This window comes from Penicillium canescens, assembly GCF_028828765.1.
Source record: "Penicillium canescens strain IBT 15451 chromosome Unknown utg000004l_segment0_segment0, whole genome shotgun sequence".
NCBI lineage: Eukaryota > Fungi > Ascomycota > Eurotiomycetes > Eurotiales > Aspergillaceae > Penicillium > Penicillium canescens.
Genome location: NW_026703966.1, coordinates 88213 through 104674, shown reverse-complemented (window position 1 = coordinate 104674; position 16462 = coordinate 88213). Strand labels below are relative to the sequence as shown.

The window sequence follows — 16462 nt, the reverse complement described above, 5'->3', positions numbered from 1 at the left end:
ATTGCTTACAGCTTGCTAGTTTGGACGTGCGATAATCTGGCTTCATTGCTGAGTATTGGCTTCTCAAAATAGCTTCAAGATACGTTGAATAAGAGCAAATCTCATTTACCTTCTCCATAATTGACCTGGATTTTGATCGAGCCTGGGCTGGAAAGCCTCGGGAATGGATATTGGCGATCAGACATGTCTACTTCCATGACGGAGAGTCAGATTGTGCAAGCCCGAGCCTTGCAAAGTCTCTAGTGGTGCCACAAAGGCCATCTGACTCCAGGAAAAGACCTGATTTTTCCCTCCGTATACAAATACTTCAAAGCGCCCGGCAAAAGTACCATCCACCCACACCCGACTACCAGTAGTCTTGTTGGTGGAAATAGTGAGTCGCGATTTCTGAGGAACTTTGACAATCTCATGGGTCGAGGTGGTCTTGTTGGCCCAAATTCGTCCTGGTTGGTTTTGGTCAAATCCATCAGCCTCTGCGACCGAGCGCAGAGGGTAAGGCCATCCATCAGAGGTAAAAGTTAGCTGACCCTCCGGTGATAGAGTAAGGATCGCGTCGGGGGAACGCAAAGAAAATGGACCAGTAACCTCAAGATCAAGGGTATAGTCCATGCCCTTGCTGCCGTGACCCAAATGGTGCTCATCGGGGTTCGACTGCGAATTCAATGTCCACGACAGCAGAGTTCCTGACTTAGATCGGGACTCCCCAATCAGTTGGCGATCGAGGTTTTGGCCAACAGCTCGAGAAGTCAACCAGGCCATGGACGTGCCCAGCTTTCCTTGTTCCAATTGTGGGCCACGGTTACCAGACCACGCTCGCGATGCAACGACCGGAATGCCATCACGAATTGCGTAATAAGCTTCAAGCTGAGTAGTCGCGTCTGGGCCGTTGTCATTCCAAGCGGCCAAGATGGCACCTTGCACAGCACGTACATCCGGTTGTTCAGTTATGTTTACTGAATTGAACAACTCGGGGGTCCACTCCCATCCGTCACGGCCAGCGAAATTGAGCACACGGGTGTTGTTAAAAAACTGAGGGTATGGAGCTGGGATGATAGGAACATGGTCGTTCTTCAGGGACATGTAGGCCCACGTGTCTTCAGAGTTGATGATTTGGTACCCACTGCGGGCTAGGTCAACTGGATCCGATTGACCATACTGCCAGTGCTGGATAGTGATATCCTTGTCAATTGTGAGATTCGACGGCTCATATGTTCCCCAGATGCGGACGCTTTTTCCAGATGTCTTCTGGATGAATTGAGACATTTCGTTCACGAATTTCACATAGTCATCGGCAAGAGTGGAGTCATACTCGTCAGCGCCGATATTAACCTCCTTCGTGTGGAACCAAGGAAGAAATTCGGTCCAGATGGACTTCATCAATGGAATGGTGTCCGGGTGGGAGAGATTGAGCAGGTCCCTGGAGTCCAACGCCAGCTCGGGTTTCCATTTGGTGACTGACAAACAGTGACCAGGGCTTTCAATCTCCGGTATGACTGTCACGCCTCGCTGGACACAGTGCTGCTGGAAATCCTCAAACTGGGCCCGGGACAGCGTCTCGTTCGGCCGCTGGACAAGGGGCTGAAGATTTGGGTGTTCAGGATGCAGCGAAAATTGCGAGTATACCTCGTTCCATGTGACGTTTGGACCGCGACTCAGAGGGTAGTTGTCAGTCGCATGGTAATGGAACTCGGACATCTTGAAGAATGAGACATAGGTGCACAGATCCTTCAAAAACTCCAATGAATACCATTTGCGACCGGCATCGAGCAGGAAGCCTCGAGTATTGTAGGCGGGCGCATCCTCAATGCGACCGGCTGGGATAGACGAGCGTGTCAGGATGAGCTGCTGAAGAAGCGTTCGCGTCCCCCACCACATGCCGCGCGCACCGGATCCTCGAATGAACACACTCCCATCCTGCACCTTCAACTCGTATCCCTCTTCAGTCTCGCGGCCATCCTCATATGTGAAGCGGTCGGAATGCGACACGCGACCCAGAAACACCCCTGACGCGTTGGGGAATCGGGTGACTGTTTGGAGGTCCCAGGAGCGGTTCGTCAGCTCCTGCAGGTCGTCACGAAAGGTGGTTGCGAACTCGAGGGCCGAGGGAGGGATCAAGGTCAGGCCATTCTGGTCTCTCCATGAGGCGAAGTCGGCTTCGAGGTAGATGGTACGGTTGGCTGTGTCTAGAGAGAAGCCCCTACCGGCAACAGGGTCAAGGTGAACTGGGGGTAAAGTCTGCAGCGCACACGCGACAGCCGCGAGGGAGAGAACAATCCACTTCATGGTGCATGATGAATATTGAGAGGTCCAACATCATATAAATAGTCACATAGCGTTACATTCCGGGGTGTTGACAAGAGAACAATGCAAAGCGTGGGGGGACGGGATGAAGTGGAGACCGACGGCTCTACAGTTACATCTCTTCTCTTCATCTCCTCAGAGCTGCGACTTCATCCTATTTGGAACTTGGAACCAAACCTCACTGAACCCAAAATGTGGCGGCCATCGAGCTGTCACTCGTTGAATCTCCACCGACATCATCCGCGGATAGCCATATCTCTCGCAGATCATTCGTGTCTCTTGTGCAGCTGATTCTTGATTCCTGGGTAAAACTGGATATCTGATTGACGCTGTGACTGGGTCATTCTTGAAAGCTAGATCAAATGTTTTGATATGTGTATACATGTTATAAAGTATTGAACAGTCTCTCCACGAGAGCCTTGAAGCGAATATACCGTTCCATGCATTGTTTTTTGCCTCTTTTATGCCCGTTTTCCACTTTCTCGGGCTGTGGATGTTTATATTCAAGTTGGGGTGTGAAAGGACCCATGAACCCTGTTGTACGCCTGGTTAGGATTTTTTTGTTGGCTCTTTGATAACCCCTTGGTACTCTAACCTACTGTTAAAGAAAGGGTCATAAAAAATGAAACGGCCGAAGACGGGGTTTGCAGGGGACTAGAACTGTTGGTAGAAATACGCGAAATTAACAAGTCACACTATTAAGACTCCGGTGTCTCCGGATTGACTATGGCCTCTTGGACATGTAAAGGTAATACGAAAGTATTGCTTAGTCCTGCCCAGTGAAGCGCATCAAGGCGGGCAAGGCCGAGCTTGACAAGCGGAAAACTTTGGCTTTGGCATCGCAGGACATGTAACCATGAGTCCACGAGATGCTTTGCTCGGGTAGCATGAGCCCCATTTGGGGCCTGTACCAGTAGCAGCATGAGGTAATTTGAAATGGTGGCAAACCCGATCCGTGACCCTAAACAAGTTAGCCATCAGATTGCTTGATAGACAGGGAAGCGACATCAACAACTTACAGGAGTACCAGAACCCCGTAAAATCACTGGAAGTCAGTCGTCTCGTAAAATTCACCAAGATGGACGCACACTTCTCTGCCGCATATAGAGTGGCCTCGCCCGTCCCGAACTCATCGGATATTGCAATCTCTGGCAAGGATTCAATTTCAGGGAGATCCATAAAGTCAAGCATTGACTCGTTGACAGGCAAGGGCGACGTAGCCGACATATCTTCCAGATCAAAGATGAGCGGCGGGCTGGAGGATCGTGCCATTGGCCTCAACATAGCACGGTAAACATAGACCACAAGCAATAGGTAAGCAAAGTGGATTGATGTGGGATACGGGGCAAGGCCATTAACAGACTTGCTCCAATTAGGAAGTCGAAAGGTCTCCGGCAGAGAAGAATACCAGGCATTCAACTTTTCGAGTAGGCCACGACCCAGCTCCGCCGAGGTACTGAAGTTTGCATTTAAGATTTGCGAGGCTCGTAGCGTGCTACGAATGAGGATCAGTAAATCAGGCCATTGCCGACAAAAGGAACAGGCCGGGAAAGAAACTTACTAGAAGGTGTCATGAATCTCTTCGCCGATACGTGTAAGATTGACGAGGTACCGGAAAGGAATCTCAGTATCACAGGACAGCGTTGAGAATCCTTGTCGAGGGCCCACTAAGAAGTCCCCTTCATCCAGTTCACTCACGTCCCATTCGTCGGGGTGGATATAGGGCGGCCGGCCCATCAACAAACTCCGCCATTTGTCTTCGGCATAAACAGCCCACCACAGTCGCCGTCGGAGGCGCTTCTCCCATGCCGGGATGCCCCACATACGGCACTCGATGTGAAGGCCGAGCGAACAAGCCAGCCCAACGATTTGGCCGACGAAGGACCACAGAAATGGGGTGTCGGCCGTCGTCAGGCGGGCCTCGTCCCTCGGCTGCTGATGAATGTACAGTAAGGCTGCCTGTAAAACGGCTAGGCGGGGGCTGTGGATCTCCTCAGAGATCAGTTCATAGACCATGCGCCATAGCGTCTCAACGGGGGATGCATGGTAGGTGCTCAGAACACATAGATAATCGTCATGGGCGACAAATTGGAAGGCCGATGCGTAAATTGCTGCAAGCAAATGGATAGGGACCTTGTCTAATGCTGATATTTCTGGCAGTTGGTATGACGCTGTGGTCAACCCCAGCTGGGAACGAGAGATGATCGGCAGAGCAGGAAACACATACTTGACAAACCTGAACTCTTGTTAGCTTCGCATGTTTCGCATCAGGAAAAGAGACTCACAAACCAACTAGCCTCCTTCCGTACTCGGGGGGCACTAGATAATTCAGACGCTCGCGTGTTACATCGCCAGCACCAGCCCTGGTCTCAAGCTTGATAGCTGTCGTGAGCTCGTCAGCCGAGATCATGAAGTGTACTGGGATCCTTTGGGCAGTCGGCACGCCTCCGGCATTACGAAAATGGACCTTATAAAAGTGCTTCATCCCAGAATCGTCAAAGCAACAGTGCCTTAACAACCACGGGTCTGATTCGGCGGATGCGCCGAAAAGCTGAGCGTGGCCGTTTTCCAGTTGCTCGATGCTCTGGACAAATTGGGCCGGTGGTCGGCCGGATGGTAATATACCGGAGCCTGGGGACAAGCCATTGCTTTGATCCAGGCCCAGGGAAGGGAATCGCGGTTCTTGGGATCCACCCACGCTGGATTCGCGAGTCAAGTCGCTGTTGTATGTCGATACAAGCGTGGTTTCGACGCTCGCAAAGGGAACAGCCGAATTTCGGGCCCTTTTTGGTGGAGGTTTATCAAAAGTACAATCCAACTTGGCCGAGCGGCATCGTTGACAGGCTCCGCCGTCTGTTTGGCATCCCAGCTTGCGTGCCCGGCATTGATCACAGGGTCGCTGACGTTTTGACCGATATGGCCGAGTAGATGGAGGAGAAGACATTTTGTCGGCGAACGCAAAAAATGCAGGGTGATGCGCATTTTATTAGAGCGAACGAGTTGGCCGAGATGGAGTTGGCCGTTGTGGAGCGACGTCGACCAAACGGCGTAGGTCATTGACGTCATCCGCCCAACTATAACTATACTTCGCCGGCGAAAAGTTTGTATGTCCAAGTCGACAGTAGGCAGGTTATATATCTCTATAATACACTCGAATATAATTGTATATATCTATTCAACCGGTATTCTAACAACCTGATCTTGAAGCACTTCCTCAAAATGCCGGAAAGCAGCCGACCGAGCCGAAGCACCATCAAGTCTCTTTTTTCATGGCGCCGTAGCCAGAACGCGGAAGTCAAAGATGATTCTAGGTCTGAGATTACCCTTGTTGCGGAGTAAGAGATCCCCTGGAAATCTGACAGTGCGCATACTAACTTTCTATAGCCAGAGATATAAACCACAGAGACCACCTGAGATCCCTCGGAACTTTAATCGTGAGACACTTCAGCCCTAAAACAACCAAGTCGGCGCTAACAAGGAAACAGCGGCCGATATGTGCTTTGGCTCTTGTTGCAGGAATAAATAAATTCATACCGCAATATCATCCGCAATATATATCATCCGGTTTATTCTAAAGCACCCTCTAAGCATTAGTAAAGGCGTTGCAGATTTAGGAAAAATCAAACGGCAAGTCGATTCTTAGAGCTATCAAATTGCATTGGATCGTGACTCGTGGAAACAGTTAAGCACCGGTGTGGATGTTGAAGTTGTGGATTTGAGGTACGTTTGACAAGTTAGGGGGGAATGGCTCGGCAAACACTCACTGTCTTTCAGCGTCGAAATGCTCCCTCTTTTGCGAGGAATGAATACGCATTTGCTTCATGCTCGTTCCGAGTTAACTGGTTCGGCTCTAGAAAAACGGGAGGGACTGCACGAACTTGTAACACAAGAGTTATGCATCTGCGAAATGATTCCAAATATGTGTTCGAAGGTCTCACTGGAAATCTACGATCGCCATACCCAATCCCTCTAACCGACTACCGAGCTTCCCAATTAGAGGGGCTCAGCCGAAGCGGGGACTCGGATGAATGGCATCGAAACATTCAAAACTCATGTTTCCCGCCTCGTTTGAATGTATCAGGGATCTATACCATCTCACGTGCAATCTGTTATCTCCTAATCGTGAATCTCCTCGCTTCTTACAAGATGATATTTGAACCAGCAGAGAGGACTTTGCTCCCAACAGAGGACCTCTTGTCGTATATTTTCGATCAGCCACCGTACGATCAAGACCAGCCAGTAAGTGGGGCTCTGGCCAATACTGCGAAAAGAATCCACTAAGTGTTGACATCTCGTGTAGATCTATATTGATGTCCATGACCCCTCGCGCTCTATCTCCTGTAATCAGGCACGAAAGCTAGTACGCCAGCTGATCGCAGGTCTACGGGCATCTGGCCTTCAGCCTGGCAATTGTGTTCTTATACATTCTTTCAATGATGTATGAGCGCGAATTATGTCTTGGAGACCCGACTGAAGCTAAGCCTTTGCAGATACATTACAGCATTCTTGTGTTGGCTATCATCGGTGCTGGGGGGATTTTCACAGGGTCGAACCCGTCCTATACCCCTCATGAGCTTGTTCATCATATCAAAGCTTCCCAAAGCAAGTTCCTGATCTCGGAACCAGAGATTCTGGATTCCCTCCTGAGCGCAGCCAAGCAGACAGACATACCGGGGGAAAATGTCTGGGTCTTTGACAATCGCGGACAATCTATCCCCCATGGAATGCGATCATGGAAAAGGCTATTAGAAGTTGGAGATGAAGACTGGGTGCGATTCAATACCCTGAAGACGTCCCAAGAGACAACAGCAGCGAGACTTTTTAGCAGTGGTACCACCGGACTACCCAAAGCCGTGACAATCACTCATCACAATCTCATTGCACAACATGAACTTGTTCTAGGAGCAAATCCTCGACCGTACGCTGTCAGTCTCCGGATTTTATCTACCTGGTACCTTGATCGAGGCAGTGGCGGAATTTTGCTGACCGAAAATATCGGACAGATCTCACGAATTATCGCCGTGCCCGTCTTTCATGCATCCGCAGCTCCTGTGGCGCATATCTCAACATTAAAAGCGGGATCGGTTGCCTACATGATGCGTCGCTTCGAATTAGAAAAGTACCTGAATACTGTTGAGAAATATAACGTCACGGATCTTGCTATGGTTCCTCCGATTGTTATAGCAATTCTCATGTCGCCTCTTTCTCAACAGCGACCTTTTCTAAAGAAGGTGCGACTCGCAGCCTGCGGGGCTGCTCCTTTGGATAAAGGAATTCAAGCTAGATTTCGATCACTGATGGGCGATGGCAGCCCATTCACTCAAGTATGGGGCATGACGGAGACCTCGTGCGTAGCTACAATGTTCCCTTACCCGGAGCACGACGACACAGGGTCTGTTGGACGGCTTATACCAAACCTTGAGGCCAAGTAAGTTATCTTGATTCCAGTCGCGAAGCTTCGGTCTAACTAATATTTATTCTCGCCCAGACTAATTGACGAGGAAGGCAACAACATCTCAGCATACGGTGTCCGCGGTGAGCTGTGTGTTCGGGGACCTACCGTAACACCGGGGTATTTCAACAACATTGAAGCCAATGCTCATTCATTCGACTCGGAGGGGTGGTTCAAAACAGGTGATATTGCTTTCTGTGACGGGTCTACCAGAAAGTGGTACATTGTGGATCGGAGAAAAGAATTGATCAAAGTACGAGGCTTTCAGGTAGCACCTCCTGAGCTCGAGGCTGTTCTTTTATCACACCCACAGATTGTTGACGCTGCAGTGATTGGAATCACCTTCCCAAGTGCTGATGCAGAATTTCCTCGTGCTTACGTGGTCCGACGACCGGGTGATTCCGGGTCAAGTCTTACGGAAACTGGAGTTCAGCAGTATCTTTTGAACCGGCTGTCAAAATACAAAGCACTTACTGGGGGTGTCAAGTTTGTGGGCGCCATCGCAAGAAACCCCAGTGGAAAGCTACTGAAGCGAGTTTTGAGGGAAGATGCCAAAATGGAAATTGAAGCTGGGCTTCTCAAGCCCAAGCTTTGATTCCTGATCAGGAGCGAGAACTGACCGGTATCTGATATTTTGCTACTATTATCTCAAGTTTGATTCATACATGAATATTCATCCTCTTCGGAATGGCCTTGAAGTTTGCCGAATTCGACCCTGAGACGAGTTGCACTATATAAATCCTTTTGTAATTTATATCACAATAATCTTAATTGCCTTCATCTCCTAGCGCCTCCGTTCCTTGCAGAGGATCCCTATTTGTATTCCAAAGAAGAACCGTTTGGCTATCACGCTTTTGGCAGATCGTCCCAATACTCCAACACAAAGCCGATCTTTGAACCGGTTGAATATTGCCTTTCTATGATAACAATAAAATAGCTTCGATGCATCCTTCCCCGCAACCGTTAAGAGAACTAACAGAAGTGATTAGATGATTAGAATACGACCAAATATGACAGTTAAACCTTGAACACACTATTAGCACCGCCGGGATGTTCTTCAATGAAGTTCGATAGATCATACACCTCTTGGTCGATTGTGATCCAAAGGTCGGCGGCATCATTGTGCGTTGAAACCTGTTCGGGGGAATAAACATCAGCACCCATCGTGAGACAGGGGACACTACAGAGCCTGAAGGGTATATTGAAAAGTGGCATAAATAAGTTGTTGGAACCCGTGCTTTTCGAGCACTGAAATATAATAATACTCGAGCCGGACCAAAGAGACATAAGGTGACCGGCATGTATCCACATGACAATGCCAGTGACCGGGATCATATGCCATTCCCATGGAGGTATGTGCGCTGCTGAACCTACACAGCCAAATGACCCGAGTTTTCACATGCGACGTGCGGAGGTCGACATCCCCAGTTCAGTACCACCTGCATACGGCCATGTTCAGCCACATCCATGAAAGTTGGAGGATTTCCTGGCCTGAAGTGAGGTTGCAAATATTTGAATTCAGCCAGGTGTATTTATTTATAAAAGCTTTGTCAATCTTCCCATTATATAATATGCTACAGTGTTATGGTGCCGCCGATGTTAGGTGTCATTCAATACTAGAGAACCATCAATCACTTTTCCAGCGATAGCCAATTGAGCGGATCGGAATAGTATGTAAACCTTCTTCCTAAAATTCTCCGAATACTGTAGAAAGTATCCTAGAAAACGGTCGAGCAATATGCGCTGCCATGTCGGGTTGGCTTGATTGCTGCCCAATGCTGCCATATATATGATTTGAACCATGCATAAATACCTCGAATTCTTGAATGTTCCAAATTGATTGCTTTGAAGTGTGTTTCTCGGCAGTTTTACCATCATGAACCACAAAACAGGCATCTCTCTTAGCTTGGGTCCTGGTTTCTAATAATATTGAGAGCGATACAACAAGACTCTTATTTGATATTGTGATATTCTGGCAATGAAAGGTCTATAAAGCCCGGAGACCTCGCTAAGTTGGACGAGTGGTTCAAGTTGGACAAGTCAGCCACAATACTCGAAATAATGACACCTGTGCTTCGCATGCGCAGTGAGATCAAGGCAGTTGAGAACCTCAAGCCTATTGGACTTAGCAGAATATTACAAGGAGGTCCAATCTGCGGTATTGCCTTGTCCGAGCTGCATGACTCAGCCAAGACTATACACTACCTGTGGTAGTTAAGCTCTGATACCCCCACAGCTGAGACTCATCCATCTACCCCCGCGACTATGACAGCGCCGATCACGGCTCATAGTCCCTGCAAACAGTCGTGGATCTCGATCTGCGGAGTGACGGTCTCGGTAATGACTACCTCTTGCACGATAGAGTAACAAATGGTGACCGTCTAACCTGATCTGGACGCTGCTGCCCGGTCCGCGGTCTTGTGAGCAGATCATATGGATATCAAAATAACCTGAAGATCGTTTCTTAGGTTATATTTCGAGTCATACGCAAGTCTACCTCCGTAATATCCTTTGATGTGTAGACTTTGGTCTCTATATGATGGTCTAGGATTGATCCCGTGAGGATGAGATGAGTGACCTATATAACATTAAGCTTCCCACACAGGGTATCAGTACGTAAACCCTTGTCTGAACTCTTACACGATGAACCAAAAGCGCGAGATTGAAGACCAGCGCACCGCAGCAGGTGACAATCTTGAAGATCCTCTTCCCTTCAATTAGACCATCAGAATGGAAAGTGACATTGGCGGTGGGGCAGACCCTCTACTCCTCGACGCATTAGAAAACACGCAGAACATTCGCCGTGTTATACAGGAAGGCATTATTTTAGCAGGTGGCGCAGTTGCAATATTGCTACAGGTGGCGGCACCCGGGGTCGCGAGAGGCGTGGACGAGCATAGTAATTTCGCCTACCGCCCTGTTGATCGACTGCGAACCACAATGACATACATTTACTGTATGGCATTTGGTACCTGGGAAGAGAAGAGGATTGTGGTAAACATGGTCCATCTGGCACACGCGTCAGTAAACGGGCCCGGATACTCTGCCGATGATCCCACGCTCCAGCTGTGGGTTGCCGCCACCCTTTACGCTGTCGGGACTGGTCTTTACCAGCGGATCTTTGGAAATATGGACGAGGAGACTGCTGAGGCACTGTATCGTGAATATGCAATCCTAGCCGTCTCTCTTCGTGTTCGGCCCGAAATGTGGCCAGCAAATCGCAAAGCCTTTTGGAAGTATTGGGACATCCAAATAGCCACCCTGCAGATCACGGAACATGCCGAGAGAGTTGCCAAGGATTTACTTTACAACACAGAGGCACCACTGCGAGTTCGAGCTGTTCTCCCTCTCGTAAGGCTGATCACGACTGAAATGCTGCCTCCTCGGTTGCAAGACGCCTTTGATCTGAAATCCAACGGGTCTAGACGAAGGGTGAACCAGATGATAATGGGGTTTACTAAGGCTGTATATCCCCATCTTCCCAAATCCATACGCACTTATCCTATGCAATATTACTTGAAGGACATGCGACGGCGAATTCAGAAAGTGGTTTAATTGTGAACGGAGGACCACTGATATAAGGGAGTTTTGATCACTTGAACTTCGGTTCGTTTCATGAATTATCTGGATCGTTGTTCGTTACACATTCGCCAATCATGCTACGAATTCACCAAGGTAATCTATATTTCTGCGCCATAGCGTTGATCTTTTCCACCCGACTGTGTATGTATAAAGCACTGAAGACTGCCGGCCCTACAGAGCGGAGAACGTGGAGAAGCCGAGTTCCGCGGTTATGTTTGTGCGGGGAAGGGGACCTTGAAGTATACACTCCTGTTTACTGTGAATATCACAGCCGTCGTGGGCAGTCGTGAACTCATGGGGAGATTACTTAGACAGCCAAACGAATGAGGTTGCTTATGATTCTACTGTTCTCTTTTCTCACGATTCATCTCCTTTCTAGTCCCATAAAATACACATGTCTGGGACTTTTTTAGTTGGTTGATGGTTAGGTCCACGTAACTGTAAGTGACCTCTGTCTTGTACTGGATAAATTTGTGCTATATATGCAATCATTGGCCAAGTTTGTGAAGTAATATGGGGCCAGAAAGGCCTGAAGCTTTTTGTCGCTGATCATCCCAAGAGCCGTGCTGAGCTTCAGACCCCACGCCACGTCTCCGTATATCTGAGCGTTCTTTAGCAATTCCGCAAAAGAAAAAGAAAGGCCACACACGGCAATACTCCACACAAGACACGCGTCATGTTACGGCGAACAAGAAGAGCACCAAATGCTTGCTCTTGGTGTCATCATCGGAAAGTTCGATGCGATGCGTCAATCCTGGGCTCCCCATGCACTCGATGCCGACAGGACGGTCGCCAAAATTGTACTCTTCGCTCGAAAACAACAAAACAGTCAGAATCTATCTCGAATTATATTGAATACTACGATAACAGATGTTCTGCAGATACAAGACGCCAGAAAACCCAGAAGTTCCTCCGCATCATGGAGGCCAGAATGAAGTGACATTCAACCCCTCCGACGATCAGAGCTACCCAGCTCCGATTTCAAGACCCCTAACATCCATTGAGGCAAAGCATAAAGATTCAAATGGGTCCAATCCCGCCTCGCCACCACAATGTGCCAGTGTTTCGTATAAAGAGTACGCATTCATTGATTCCGCCCAGTTGTTAACACTGTCGTCCGAGGATACGGTGATCCTCGACGGTAAGGGCTGTCTTGACCTGCCGGATCATAACGCAACCGACGAATTTGTGAAGCATTACTTTAAAAGAATCCATCCTCTAGTCCCTGTGCTTGACGAAGCCAAGTTTTGGCGCTCATATCTTGACACCAATACCGGTAGCAAAGTATCGCTTTTTGTGTTCCAGTCAATGCTTTTTGCAAGCTGTCCCGTGCGTCATATTCATCTTGAAGCTATACCCGCTAACATATCCATAATAGCTAGTTTGTTTGAGCATTCTGCGTCGGTGCGGATTCAGCGATAGGAGAGATGCACGGGAGAAACTCTACAATAGAGCTAAGGTGCGTATTTCTCTGCCGTACTCTTTAGGATGGAATGATTATTGATAAACTGCCTTCGCATATAGTTATTATTTGATCTAGGGACTGAGAAAGGGTGCTACGCAAATGCACAAGGGGCTGTTCTGCTCACACATTACACTTCTGCAGAAGACCCTCGAGCCGGGAGTCAATGGCTAGCAAGAGCTATCGAAAACACCATACGTATCGATGCCCGACCCTCTGTATGGCCAGAAAGAGTGGAAGAATCGCTTAAAAGGCGGCTCTGGTGGTCAATCCTGCTTCGCGACCGAAGCATTTGTATTGGTCTGCGCCGCCGTCCACAAATAACTTCCAGCACCTTCTTTGGGCGCAACAATTTGCCAAGCATAAAAGACTTTGAAGAAGAGCTGCATAATTCTCTTGTTTATGATTTTGAAACCAAGCAGAGCCTGCTCGTAGCGTTCCGGCGACAGTGTGAATTAGCTGCGCTTCTGACCAACTTGTCCTCTTTGATTTTTGATACATCGCAGACCCGAAAACCTTTTCTTTCCTTCATCGAGTTTCAAAGGTTGATGTCAAATATCAAAACGATCAAAAGGTCGCTCAGCAACTGGGAAGAATCAGTCCAATCTGTCCCCCCTCGGGGTAGGACACAAGAAAGCGACGACGCGACCGCGACATTAATCCATTTGACGATTATGTACTATCAGTTCGTGAGATCTGTTCCACCGTACTGCGGCAGACCTAACTTTCAGTTCTCACACATTCAGCGCCGCCCGGGTTGATTTAGCACAATACGCGGCCCTGGTATTGGAACAAAATCTATTTTACGCAGAAGATACCTATAACGACTCGGTTCAAGACATCAGCAACGACCTGAGAGAGGCTATTGCAGGGTTAACGATTGTGATGGAATACTTCAGTGTAGACAATGATGCTGATAGTCTTCCATTAAGTGTGTCAGTGTAGTTTGCTTTTTCTTCCCGCTTTCGCTCTTTCTTCAGCTTTTGTTTACATAAAGAGCTCTGCTAAAAACACTTTTAGACTCGGATATGTTAGCATGCCACTCGTTCTGGCAGCTATAGACCTCAAGCTATCTCCCACGCGTGAGGAAATGAAGTCGAGACAAAATCGTCTAGATTCGCTTGGTCTGATAATTCGTCGCTGTGAATCGCTTTACGACGTGACCGACTTTGTCGCTGTTGGAACCAATTCTATTCTTCAACTTGCTTATGCTACTACGCAGCACCTCTTTTTGGGTGGAGGAACCTCGCAGGGGCTTTGGAACAGGACCGCGACAAAGGAGCCATCCCCTCAAAAGCATTCTCACCCCATATCCAGGTCAGCTAAACCTAGACAACCACAGAGCTGGCAGGATGCGTTTGTCCGCTGCCCGAGAGCATATCTTTTGATATCGACGACGGTAGACTATAGCTTGTCCTTTGGTAGATTGCCATCTGCTCATGACCTCCCTGAACTTGTTCGTGACCTTCAAGCCGTGGGTGGTATTTCTGGGCTTCCTTGGACTATCGACAATTGTCCATCCATAGGAGGGATATCTTCTGCGCATCAAGCAAACCCACCCGAACACTTCTCAAGGTTGCGGTTTATTTCGGCGGTTAAAACGACACGTACCTCGGAAACTGTTCCCATAGAAAGCGAGGCAAAAACGAGACAGGGACGAGAAACCAAACAAAATCACTACATTTCATTTCCAGGAAGTGTTCCAGCTCGTCACGCAGAACTCCCCCAAGAAAGCTACGTGGACCACCTGGCCCAATGCGATCCTCATGGAATGAACTTGGATTACATGGAATTCGGAGATTTTTCAAGATGTTCAGGGACTAAAGCCAAGAGCCAATTCCCTGTTATGGAAATACCACGCCTCGAATTTCAGCAAATGGGCGTCTTGAACTGGTCGGGGGATGTGCAGGCTGCCAGCGACGAGCTGAATCCACGTCCACCAACCAGTCCCGTTGGATTATTGCTGTTTGACACACTTTTCCATGAAGCATTTGAAGGAAACTGGGCGATTTAATATTCTGTTTGGAAGCGGCAGATGCGAACGAAAATGAAAAACAAACCAATGAATTCATAGCTTTGATGGCGCGCCCAATGCATCTGTACTCCTTCGAAGTGACCTCCAATGTTTATCCTTTAGCTGAAGGATCTCAAAAGCCTGTTCTGCCCATAGATCCTTCCAACGGGGAAGCGTGTAACTGTCGCTTTCTGCTGCGGGTGGTCCCGCCAAGTCTGTCAAAAAGCCAAAGTATTCGCTGAAGTCGGGCTTGATTTCGTGGAATAAAGATGTATGTCCTTTGTATTGAAGTCTTTGGGTTTCCCAAAGATCCTGCTGCTCTGGGGTTGGCAAGGGCAACGCATTTCTTCCAGCAAAATACCGAGCCACCGCGACAGCCTGGTATTCGTACACGCGAAAGCTGATCCCAGCGCGGACCTGGCCAACAAGAGCCAAAGAAGGGTCACCTATCTTGAAAATGTGCTGGTAAAACCCTGCTAGTCTGTTGTTGGGACTCACAGGGTTCGGTACAATGAAAGGATAAGACAACTTGTACCCAGTTGCGAAAAGAATCTTGTCCACGTTCTCCACGATCGTGTTGTCGGAGAACTTTACTATCAAACCCTCTTTATCTGCGAGTACCTCTTTGATTGTAGGCCTCTGTCGGACATTAGGCAATTCCCACGCAGATTGGAGGGCTTCGTTTTGGCCTCTGCGGGAAAGCTCGAGGGGACCTTTCACGACGGCATGGAGGTCCGCAACGAGATCAGCGGATGATACATTGCCTCCGACAAGGACTACGCGCTTGTCCACATAGTTGTCCGCATTCCGGAATGCCTTGGAGTGCTCGAATGCCGTCGGATGGAGTGCAAGAGCAGTACTCAAGCCTGGAATATCCGGGATAAAAGGCACGCTATAATGCCCGGACGCAACAATTACAGCATCAAACTGCTCCTCCCACAAATAATCGGCGGGAGAGTTGTCAGAGAAGTGACCAGATTGGCGAAGGGTTAAGATCCATTTTTCATCCCTCTTCTCCACTTTTTCCACGGTGGTATTGAAACACGCGAAATGAATGTAATCTTTGAATATATCCTGCAGGTACCTCCTCACAACGCGAAATGGTCTCGTTGGATTGGTGTGCCCAAGAGATCGGATAGATGATGCAGAATTGCGACTGGGAAAGGGGGTGTGCGTAAATGCCATGGCCTTCGCGCCAACATTGCTATCGAGACCATCATAAATGGCTGTACGAGAGGTCGGATCTTCAGCAGCTGGTGACACTAGCTGTGGGAGTTGCAAGAGCGACTGGCTATGTTGCTGAATAGGTGGTCCCAGGCCCAAGAACGCATCAGGCGTGGGGTCGTAATGCCAGATTCCTCCAGCTTCGTTGCGTCTCTCGAAGACACGTATGGTTTGAAAGATGTTTTCTTCCTGCAGCGCTTTCACTGCAGATATGCCTGATGGACCTGCTCCAATAACAGCGACGCTTGAAAACCGCGGGGCCATAATGGGAATGGTTCTTCCAAATAGTTGATCTGAGTGTGCGCGAAAAGGACAATAACTGAGTTCTGTAGGGACCACAATATCTTGGCACCTAGTAATCTGCGTTACGTCTTGCAATCCACCTCCTGGCAACGTCTTATATGCAAATAGGCCATGGTGTCACACC

The 16462-nt window shown here is 48.6% G+C and overlaps 8 protein-coding genes across 8 annotated transcripts; 4 read left to right on the top strand and 4 right to left on the bottom strand.

Moving 5' to 3' along the window:
* Positions 1-177: 177 nt before the first annotated feature.
* Positions 178-2283, bottom strand: N7446_005427 (beta-N-acetylhexosaminidase; the record flags this gene model as incomplete). Its single annotated transcript, XM_058514175.1, has 1 exon — positions 178-2283. One exon carries the CDS (start codon positions 2281-2283, stop codon positions 178-180), a length of 2106 nt encoding a protein of 701 aa, XP_058371353.1.
* Positions 2284-2999: 716 nt separating this feature from the next.
* Positions 3000-5245, bottom strand: N7446_005426 (uncharacterized protein; the record flags this gene model as incomplete). Its single annotated transcript, XM_058514174.1, has 4 exons — positions 3000-3262; positions 3321-3796; positions 3863-4537; positions 4587-5245. 4 exons carry the CDS (start codon positions 5243-5245, stop codon positions 3000-3002), a joined length of 2073 nt encoding a protein of 690 aa, XP_058371352.1.
* Positions 5246-5520: 275 nt separating this feature from the next.
* N7446_005425 (uncharacterized protein) lies at positions 5521-5755 on the top strand (the record flags this gene model as incomplete). The annotated part of the gene is made up of 2 exons (XM_058514173.1): positions 5521-5636; positions 5686-5755. The coding sequence occupies 2 exons, from the start codon at positions 5521-5523 to the stop codon at positions 5753-5755; spliced, it is 186 nt and encodes a 61-aa protein (XP_058371351.1).
* A 692-nt stretch (positions 5756-6447) lies between these two features.
* On the top strand, positions 6448-8348 carry N7446_005424 (acyl--CoA ligase; the record flags this gene model as incomplete). Its single annotated transcript, XM_058514172.1, has 5 exons — positions 6448-6540; positions 6602-6739; positions 6792-7226; positions 7305-7729; positions 7790-8348. The coding sequence occupies 5 exons, from the start codon at positions 6448-6450 to the stop codon at positions 8346-8348; spliced, it is 1650 nt and encodes a 549-aa protein (XP_058371350.1).
* Positions 8349-8494: 146 nt separating this feature from the next.
* N7446_005423 (cytochrome b5-like heme/steroid binding domain-containing protein) lies at positions 8495-8982 on the bottom strand. The gene is made up of 2 exons (XM_058514171.1): positions 8788-8982; positions 8495-8725 (listed from the first exon to the last, which is right to left on the bottom strand). The coding sequence occupies exons 1-2, from the start codon at positions 8966-8968 to the stop codon at positions 8538-8540; spliced, it is 369 nt and encodes a 122-aa protein (XP_058371349.1). The 5' UTR covers positions 8969-8982; the 3' UTR covers positions 8495-8537.
* Positions 8983-10483: 1501 nt separating this feature from the next.
* On the top strand, positions 10484-11308 carry N7446_005422 (oxygenase MpaB family protein; the record flags this gene model as incomplete). The annotated part of the gene is made up of 1 exon (XM_058514170.1): positions 10484-11308. The coding sequence occupies one exon, from the start codon at positions 10484-10486 to the stop codon at positions 11306-11308; it is 825 nt and encodes a 274-aa protein (XP_058371348.1).
* Positions 11309-12039: 731 nt separating this feature from the next.
* N7446_005421 (fungal specific transcription factor domain-containing protein) lies at positions 12040-14811 on the top strand (the record flags this gene model as incomplete). Its single annotated transcript, XM_058514169.1, has 6 exons — positions 12040-12135; positions 12206-12664; positions 12714-12794; positions 12860-13482; positions 13544-13732; positions 13818-14811. 6 exons carry the CDS (start codon positions 12040-12042, stop codon positions 14809-14811), a joined length of 2442 nt encoding a protein of 813 aa, XP_058371347.1.
* Positions 14812-14865: 54 nt separating this feature from the next.
* On the bottom strand, positions 14866-16299 carry N7446_005420 (uncharacterized protein; the record flags this gene model as incomplete). Its single annotated transcript, XM_058514168.1, has 1 exon — positions 14866-16299. The coding sequence occupies one exon, from the start codon at positions 16297-16299 to the stop codon at positions 14866-14868; it is 1434 nt and encodes a 477-aa protein (XP_058371346.1).
* Between the last annotated feature and the right edge of the window lie 163 nt (positions 16300-16462).